General features: G+C 37.7%; 1 protein-coding gene across 1 annotated transcript; it reads left to right on the forward strand.

Moving 5' to 3' along the window:
• Nucleotides 1-7,816: 7,816 nt before the first annotated feature.
• Nucleotides 7,817-8,353, forward strand: LOC125828338 (corytuberine synthase-like). Its single transcript, XM_049507652.1, has one exon. It carries the CDS (start codon nucleotides 7,817-7,819, stop codon nucleotides 8,351-8,353), a length of 537 nt encoding a protein of 178 aa, XP_049363609.1.
• The last annotated feature ends 2,029 nt before the right edge of the window (nucleotides 8,354-10,382 follow it).

Here is a 10,382-nt window from a genome sequence, read left to right on the forward strand (position 1 = left end):
TGGTGTTCAAGCAGTATTTGGACTTGTTCGGAATCGTCTTTATTGATGATATCCTCATTTACTCTAGGAATGAGGAAGAACATGTGACTCATTTGAGGGTTGTTCTGCAAACTCTCAAGGATCCCAGTTATTCGCTAAGTTTAGCAAATGCGAGTTTTGGTTACAATTAGTTGCTTTTCTTGGGCATATAATATCTAGCGAAGGGATCCGAGTGGATTCTCAGATAATAGAGGCAGTAAAGCAGTAGCCCAGACCCACCTCTCCTACAGATATCAGAAGTTTCTTGGGTTTTGCCGGTTATTATAAAAGGTTTGTGGAAGGATTTTCATCCATAGCTTCGCCATTGACTAAGTTCACTCAGAAAAAGGTTAAGTTTCAGTGGTCAGATGAGTGTGAGAAGAGCTTCGGAGAACTAAAAACTAGGTTGACTACATCTCCTGTTTTGACTCTACCAGAGGGTTCAGACGGTTATGTGATCTATTGTGATGCATTTAGAGGGCCTAGGTTATGTGTTGATGCAGCGAGATAAGGTTATAGCTTATTGTTCTAGTCAACATAAGGTGCATGAGAAGAACTATCTGACTCATGACCTTGAACTTGCAGCCGTAGTATTTGCCCTAAAGATTTGGAGACATTACTTGTGTGGTGTTCATGTAGATGTGTTCACAGACCATAAGAGCCTACAGTATGTGTTCACCCAGAAGGAGTTTAATCTTCGCCAGAGGAGATGTCTTGAATTCCTCAAGAACTATGAAATGAATGTGCTTTACCATCCTAGTAAGGTCAATGTAATAGCTGATGCTCTTAGCAGACTGTCTATGGGTAGTGTAGCATATGTTGAGAAAGAAAAGAAGGAATTAGTGAAGGATGTTCATCGTCTTGCTCGCTTAGGAGTTTACATTATGAACATATCAGATACTGGTGTAATAATTCGGAGTGGGTCAGAATCTTCATTGGTAGCGGAGGTTAAGGAAAAACAAGATAGTGATCCTATATTGCTTCAATTCAAGGGTACGGATCATCAATAGAAAGTTGAGGTTTTCTCCCAAGGGGGAGATTGTGTGCTTCGCTACCAGTGTCGTTTATGTGTTCCTAAGGTGGGTAAGTTGAGACTATAGATCCTTACAGAAGTCCATAACTCCAGGTATTCTATTCATCCAGGTGCCACCAAGATGTACTGTGATCTGTGGGAAGTTTTTTGGTGGAATGACATGAAAAGGGATATTGTAGATTTTGTGGCTAAGTGCCCTAATTGTCAATAGGTGAAGGTAGAACATCAGAAACCAGGATGTATGACTCAAGAGATTAACATTCCTATATGGAAGTGGGAAGTGATCAATATGGACTTCATTATAGGTTTACATCGTACTCGAATACAACATGATTCCATTTGGGTAATAATAGACAGAGTTACTAAGTCCGCTCACTTTTTTTCAGATGGCTCCTTATGAGGCATTGTATGGGCATAGATGTAGATCTCTAGTTGGTTGGTTTGAAGTAGGTGAAACATCTTTGATTGGGCCATATTCAGTTCATGAGGCTATGGAAAAGGTTCAACTCATTAGGGATAGACTTAAGATAGCCGAGAGTCATCAAAAGTCTTATGCAGATATAAGGAGAAGGGACTTGGAGTTCCAAATTGATGATTGGGTTTTCCAGAAAGAATCACCTATGAAGGGGGTCATGCGATTTGGAAAGAAAGGGAAGCTCAGTCCTAGATATGTAGGACCTTATAGGATCTTGAAAAGGGTTGGTAAAGTGGCTTATGAGTTAGAGTCGCTAGAAGAACTAGCAGCAATCCATCCGGTCTTTCACATTTCGTTGTTGAAGAAGTGTGTGGGTGATCCAACATCTATAGCACAATTAGAAAATATGGTTGTGAAGGATAGTCTCACTTATGAGGAGGAACCAGTTGAAATTCTTGATCGTCAGGTTCGAAGGTTGAGAAACAAAGAAGTCACTTCAATTAAGGTTTTGTGGAGGAGTCAGTCAGTAGAGCGAGCTACTTGGGAAGCAGAAGCAGCAATAAAGGCCAAGTATCCTCATCTTTTTCCTTCAATTTCCATTCCAGCCTGAGGTAATAGGTCCTCTTGTCTTTCAGTTACTTTTGCATAAATTCAGTCTTAGTATCATGTTCCTTCAGTTATACTTGCAATTTCAGCGTATTTGCATGTTCTTGGAACTCAATTCTGTCAGATTTCAGTTTCTAGTACTTAGTGGTAGGAATTGCAACTCTTTTCCTCCTTATTCTGCTAGTTTAGTCCTCATTCGAGGATGAATGTTTCCAAGGGGGAGATAATGTAACACTCTGTATGTTAGAAAGACCAGAATACAGATTTTCAGAAGTTGTAGGCGCCACCAACGAAGGCCACCTACGGACCGTAGGTGAGGTTCGTGGTTGGCCACCTCAACTCTTTCCCAAAAACCCCTAGAAAATTCAGTTAAGGCTCGACCCACGGCTGGACCTACGGATCGTAGGTCAGACCACGAGCCATGGATTATGGCCCTCAGCTGCCCCTTTTTGAAGCCAAACGACGATTGACCAGGATGGACCATCGATCGATAGCTTCGGCAGATTTTAAGTGAGGGTCGTTTGGTCTCTTCCCCTATGAGTTGGACACCTAAACTACGTCATTTAACCCCTAAACTACGTCATTTTGGTCAGTTTAAACCTAGTAACTTAGTCAGACCTTACCCTAGTCAATTCATTCTCCTAATTTCATCCAATTTGAACGAAAACAAGATAAATCAGTGGACCAAACCCTCTCTAAGAACGCATCAAGTTTTCCTCAGTTTCAGCCTCGAAATCGAAAGATTTCTCTGTGGAATTCGTCACCAGGTATGTGGGATTTCACTGGTGGATTCCTTTCTTCCACTAGGTCTCTATAATTCAATTAGATTCTTGATTTCCTTAATATTATATAGACCTAGGGTTTCTTGAACTTTAGAAATTGTTGTGATTTAGCTGATAGAATATTCCTAATCAGATTTGCATGTTGTTGTAACACTGTTGCTTAGTCCCTTGTATGCAATTCAGAACCTTAGTTGTGTAGATTGGTTAAGGTCATGAATTACACTAGCTAGGACAGATAAACAGATATACATGCCTCAGTTTTCAAATGTTTCATTATCGGTATTTGATGTTGCATTTTCAGTTAGTATGTCAGAATATCGAGCTATTCAGTATTTTTTAGTTATATTGTATTGTACACATTTCCAGTTGGGAGTAGGCTTAACACCGAGTTAGACTAGGGTCAGTCACCCTCATAGTCCCAGAACTACGTGCCCCCATAGGTTTATATGTCCCCTCTATGGGAAACATATTTAGTGATCACGCCAGTCATGCCTCTATACCCTTGGCAAGGTATATTGTGTCCTCTCGATGGGGCGTATACATCGGACTCCACATTTAGCTTATGCGGTTTTATATCGGTTAATAGTACCTCCCATAGTTAGATTTTAGTGCATTGACTAGGTTCCCAGTTATATTTCAGTATTCAGCTTCAACATGTTATGTACTTGGTAATTGCATTCAATTTAGTTCTTAATCAATATATCTAAGTATCTTTATCATGTTCATATTATATCATTGCTCAGTATGCTTTGTTTGGTTATATGTTTGTCCAGCTTTATCCTATCCTGCGTGCTTAGTACCTTTCAAGTACTGACTCATACTCTACACTACATCTTTTATCGATGTAAGTTCATGTCCTCAGCATTCAGATCACGTGTAGATCAGTTCTCGATCCGTATTCAGCAGTATCAGTGGTGAGTCCTCATTCTTTGAGGACGATAGACATGTTCTTTATATTTTCAGTCTTTCATTTTAGTTTCAGTTTTACTAGAGTTAGCTAGGGGCATGTCCCAACATCTCTAGTCAGTAGAGGCTTATTTCAGACATAGAAAGATTCAACTTTAGTATTTGAGTTTTAGTTCAGTATCTTAAACTCTTACTCAATATTTATATATTTAGACTTATATTGGGTATCTCCATCATTTCAGGTTATCTCATGTTTTAAGCTTTCGCATCGTATCTTTAGTTCAGTTGTTTTTGTATGCTTATGATATACCAGCTCAAGGTTAGCTTGGGTTCACTCGTGATCCTAGGTCCCATGATTATGTCAACGGGGGTAGCCTCGGGGCGTGACATGAAATGAATAGGATACAATGGTAACACACTTCATAATCTAGTTGATCATTTTACAGTAAACTTCATCTTATATAAGACTTACTACAAGAAACTCCATTCAAGGGAATAATAAGATTTCTTCATATCCACCTTAACCATACACCTTGTAGAAATGCCTTTCCTGCCATAGCCCTTTACTAGCTCATGACTTAAGATGATATTGTCATTAATTTTTCTCCCTGAGATAAATATTGAGTGGTTTGGCTCAACTATTGAATTCATCACCTTCTAATGCCTAGTTGTGATCACTTTAGAGATAGTTTTGTATATTGTTGTGCAATATGATATAGGTCTAAATTCCCCAATTCTTATAGGATTATTCACCTTTGGTATAACTGTTACTGATGTATAGTTGATTGGTGGATACATATCCCTTGTCTCAAAGAATAATAATAATACAACACTTATAATATCTTCTCCTACTATTGACCAAGCTCTCTTAAAAAAGAAAGCATTGAATCCATTATGTCATGGGGCCTTCATGTCATTTATGCCTTTTAGTGCAGTTATCACTTCCTCCCTTGTTACTGTTGTTGCTAGTTGTACTTGTTGTCCCTTATGGAGACTGTTTGCATTCTTCATTATAGTAGGACTTACACTAGGTAGATTTTGAGCAGCCTGTCCCACTAACTCTCTATAAAATGTGTTAACTTCATGTTCTATTGGTTCCTGTTAGTGGGGGGTATAAATACCAAAAAACCGAACAGAACCAAATTAATTTGGTTTTTCAGTTTCATTTTTTTTTGATTTCGGTGTTTTTTTTTGGAATTTCAATTTTTCGGTTTAGTATTTGATGTAAGGGTCAAAAAATTTGGTGCACCAAAAAACCAAAATTTTACTAACTAAATTTAAAATAATATTTTAAATTTTATTAGTTATATATTTTAAAATTTATTAGTTATATATTTTAAATTTTAAGTTTTAACTTTTAACCCACCCAATAGCCATGACCGAATTTCAAAATTTGGACTTTGGTCTTTGGAGCCCTAGCATTCAAAATAAAAGGAAACCATACATTTGTACACTACAAAGTAGAGTCACAGCCACTCCATAACAGTCTTCCTAAATCTCAATCTTCTTTGCGGTCGTCGACGTGACTTCTCTCCGATGGTGTAAGGCGTCTCTCAGTCGTAAAGGTAGGTAAGGTATAAGTCTCACTATATGCTGACTTCTCTTACTCTCTTTGTCTCTCTTCTCTAAATAATGAAATAGTTCTATCAACTTTTGCTTCCTTTAACACAAAAAATAAATTGAATTCCTAAGTTATAAATACCGAAAACTGAAATACATCTAGAATAACAATTTCCAGTTCTCAAGCATCTCTCAGTCGCACATTTGTTTTGGACTTTGGTTGGTGACTTGGTTCTTCTAGTGTTATTTACATTTTTTTGTCATGACCCAAAGTATACCCTAGGTGTAAGATGGCATATAGAACCCCAAAATACCCTACACAATCCACTTAGCATATATCAAACAACAAAATAGAAACAAAGATTCCAAATTCCAAAGAGTTTGAAAAAGTGAAAGTCTAACATAATCTCAACAAGGCATCTAAAACATCAAAAGAAGTGGTTGAGATGTAACACATACACCATATACATCATCAAAAAACTAGAAAGTCATATAGCAAGTAAAAGTGTCTCCACCCTCGAAACATGAGGACTCACCAACGGTTGAATCTGATAAAATGTTAAACTAGCCACGAGCATGAGAATTGGGAGTGTCAAACCCTACAACAATGAGACAATGTAAGAAGACGTATGCATTAGTACATGGAATGTACTAAGTATGGGGAAATATGAATAAATTGACATAATAGTATGAAGAGCTTAAACATGTGAGATATGACCAACATTTGAGCATTTAAAGGCTTAAGGAAGCAACAACATATATTTCATAAGATATGGTCAACACATTTAAAATAAGAGACATATGAAAGCTTTTGAAGAAACATATTCGTTTCGTGGGATATTCACTTTAATCGACAATAAGACCATGAAATCTATATCATGGAATCTGGTATATCCCTCATACCGAAAGAAGGGGATTCCACTTGCCAAAGAAGAATCCATACAAATTATCTTTTGCTAAAGTGGATCCAATAGTTAGGTCATTTAAGACATTCGTACGGGGGAACGTAGTTAGGGACTAGAGGTTGCTACTAGAGACTACCCTATTTGAGCCTCCACCTCAACGACCTATGGGTGCTAAGTTTAAATTCCAACGAAATAGATAAAAATCAAATATCATTATAACATAGGAAAGTCAATGATCAATACCAATCCACACCTTAAAGATCAAAACATATAATAGCTCCTTAAATTACAGTTCAAGCATAGGTGAGAAAACCTTTCACCAATGTTAATCCATATGTGAGAAATACCTTTCACAACAATAGTCATGTTGGTATGTGAGTAAACCTTTCACAGCAACACTGATACTTTCATTTAAAATCACCCTATTATCATAAATATCATTTTCATAAGACATGCATAATCCTTCAAAATTCATAGTTCATGGGTTCATCATAAGTTCATGATTGAATGCCATGGATCATACTTGGGTTAATATAAATTCAACTAGATATAATGTAATTTACATTAAATCATGCAATAGGAGACTCAAACAACAATGAACATGATAATTGAATGAGACCTATATAGAACTAGGAAGAACCTTAATTTGATCAATTGAAATTGATTTGAGAAATTGAAAACCTTGGGGACCCCATGGAGGAATGGAATCCTTGGGTGAATACCCACATACCTTGCTACTCAAATCCCAAGATGCATGGTGATTTGAAGACGTTGAGTTAACCCTATATTCTTCTTTTTCCTTAGGTTGAGAGGGAATTGGGAGAACAAATTTGGTTTTGTTTTGGAAAAAATGGAGAATGGGTTTAAAGTGTGTAGATTTAGGACTTAAAGTCTTTATATAGGGCTTAGGATAGAGGCTAAAATGAAATAGTATAGTCTTTAAAATATTTAGGAAAAGACCCAAAATCCCTTAAGAATTAACTGTTGGACTAGTATATTGGTCCAACCTATGGACCGTAGAACTTTCTGCAGTCCGTACTGGTTAACCAAAGATCAAGTACTAGACCTTAAAATCACCTAACTTTGATGGGACCCTTCTACGGTCTGTAGACCCTAACCGTAGAACTTACCTTAACCCCAAATATTTTACTAAGTATGGATTGCTTCTACGAAACCCATCTACGACTTGTAGATCACTTGACGAACCGTACTTGTCATCTGTGTAATGAGGAACTGAAAGTTTATTTTCAGAAAATTATTTTCCCATTCCTACGAGATTGTTCAATGACCCATAGAAATTTCTATGAATCGTAGACTGTCCTCGTAGCATGGTCTCATAGACTTGAACCAGTATCCAAAATTCATGCAACCTATTCCCTTTTTGAAATCTGAGGTGTTACAATATCTCCCCCTTTGGGAACATTCATCCTCGAATGGGACTGAAGGCAACATAAAGAGGGTAGAGGAACTGATCTAACAACCCAACATGAATGTGATCACATAAATGCATACAATCAAAGAGGAAATCGACTCCAAGCTAAAACATACTCAAACATCATTTCATAAAACATACATGTATGCATAAGGAAACATGAGAATGACTAAGACACCTGAATACTCAAGAATGTCCCTAAGGCTTGGAACTCAATGTCTAGTTGTTGGATCATCATCATCTGCTGCTATAGAAATCCTCAAAACCCATGATAGAATTCTATCAGGGAGACATGTTCCAAATGCTATTCCAGCAAAAAGATCAGATCTTGACAAGATTCCAATGGGATGGACTTCTGAATGTCACAATGAATGGAGATACTTGAGGACTTTATGCAGAACTGAGCTTTTTTCAGGCAAAGTATTAGAGTCTCAAGCTTATATGAGGGAGAAAAAAGTGATGGAATTGGTAGAATTCTTGAGGTCAAAAGAAGGTCAAGTAGTGAATATTGGAGAGCTAGTCTTTGCAACTGTTTTGAACATGTTGAGTATTGTTCTAATATGTAAAGATATGGTTAATTTTGAGAAAGAAATAGAAGATGGTGGGATTAAAAATCTAATAAGGGGATTAATGGAAGTAGTCTCAGCTCCAAATGTAGCTGATTTTTATCCAGTTTTAGGTAAATTAGATCTTTAAGGTCTGCGAAAAAGAGCTAGATATGTAATGACAAAGATTCGTTCCAACTGGGAACCGATTCTTGAAGAAAGAAGGAAAAATAAAGAGAGTGGTTCTTCTAGCCAACAAGATTTCTCGAAAGCTGTCCTTGATAATGGTCTTACCAATGATTGTATCCACCAGCAATTCGTGGTTTGTTCCCTCTCCTTCTCTCAAATTTGCTTTGTGAGATTCATTTTCTAGTATAAACCAAGTTAATCTTTATAGCAGTATCTGAAAAATGAAAATCAAAGTAATCATGTTAGTGTTTGTGCATATATGCTGTTATACAACTGATATCGATGCATTTAGCCTCTTTAAAGTTAGTCAAGCTAGAATAGGATTGAAGGGAAAAAGATGAGGATATCGGGACATCATATCGATCTCGGCCTCCCAAGTGGTACACTCAACCAATTGATTCCTCCACAACACCTTTATGGATGCAACTTCCTTGTTCCTCAACTTTCTAAATTGCCGGTTCAAAATCCCAACCAGAACTTCTTAATAAGAAAGGCTTTCCTTAATACCATGACTCTCTAATGGTACAATAGATATCAGTTCACCAATACACTTCTTCAATAAGGACACATGGAACATCGGATGCACTAACGATAAATCAGAAGGCAAGTCTAATTCATAAGCCACCTTGCCTAGCCGCCTCAATACTTGATAAGGACCAACATAACGGGGACTAAGTTTCCCTTTCAGAGAAGATGGCTTGAATTCCTCAAAGACTATGATATGAATGTGCTTTATCATCCGAGTAAGGCCAATGTAGTAGCTAATGCTCTTAGTAGACTGTCTATGGGTAGTGTAACACATATTGAGGAAGAAAGGAAGGATTTATCAAAATATGTTCACCGGCTTACTCACTTAGGAGTTGGTCTTATGGACATGCCAGATGGCAGTGTGATAGTTCAGAATAGATCTGAATCTTCATTGGTAGCGGAGGTTAAGGAAAAACAAGATAGTGATCCTATATTGCTTCAGTTGAAAGGTGCAGTTCATCAGCAGAAAGTTGAGGTTTTCTTCGAAGGGGAAGATGGTGTGCTTCCTTACGAGGGTCACTTATGTGTTCCTAAGGGGGGTGAGTTGAGGCATCAGATCCTTACAGAAGCCCATAACTCCAGGTATTCTATCCATCCAGGTGCCACTAAGATGTGTCGTGATCTGCAGGAAGTATTTTGGTGGAACGGCATGAAGAGGGATATAAAACACTTTGTAGCTAAGTGCCCTAATTGTCAATAAGTTAAGGTAGAACATCAGAAACAAAGAGGTGTGACTCAAGAGATTAACATTCCTACATGGAAGTGGGAAGTTATAAACATGGACTTCATTACGCATTTACCTCGTACTCGCAGACATCATGATTCCATTTGGGTTATAGTAGATAGAGTTACTAAGTTCGCTTACTTTTTGGTTGTCAAAACTACATATTCGGTGGAGGACTATGCCAAACTCTATATCCATGAGATAGTCAGGTTGCCCAGGGTTCCCTTGTCCATAATTTCAGATAAACGACCTTAGTTTACCTCTCATTTCTGGAAATATTTTCAGAAAGGTCTTGGTACTCAAGTGAATCTCAGCACAACATTTCATCCACAGAAGAATGGTCAGGTGGAGCATACCATTCAGACCTTAGAGGACATCTTGAGAGCTTGCGTGATTAATTTCAAGGGCAGTTAGGATGATCACCTATCTCTTATAGAGTTCTCCTACAACAATAACTATCATTCCAGTATTCAGTTGGCCTCTTATGAGGCATTATATGGGCGTAGATGCAGGTCTCAAGTAGGTTGGTCTGAAGTAGGTGAAGCAGCCTTGATTGGGCCAAATTCAGTTCATGAAGCCATGGAAAAAGTTCAGCTTATCAGAGATAGACTTAATATAGCCCAGAGTCATAAGAAGTCCTATGCAAATGTGAGGAGAAGGGACTCAGAGTTTGAGATCGATGATTGGGTTTTCCTGAAGGTGTCACCTATGAAGGAGGTGATGAGATTTGGAAAGAAAG

Source organism: Solanum verrucosum, unplaced genomic scaffold (assembly GCF_900185275.1).
Source record: "Solanum verrucosum unplaced genomic scaffold, falcon-dt-bn FXZP01000048.1, whole genome shotgun sequence".
In the NCBI taxonomy this organism is placed as follows: domain Eukaryota; kingdom Viridiplantae; phylum Streptophyta; class Magnoliopsida; order Solanales; family Solanaceae; genus Solanum; species Solanum verrucosum.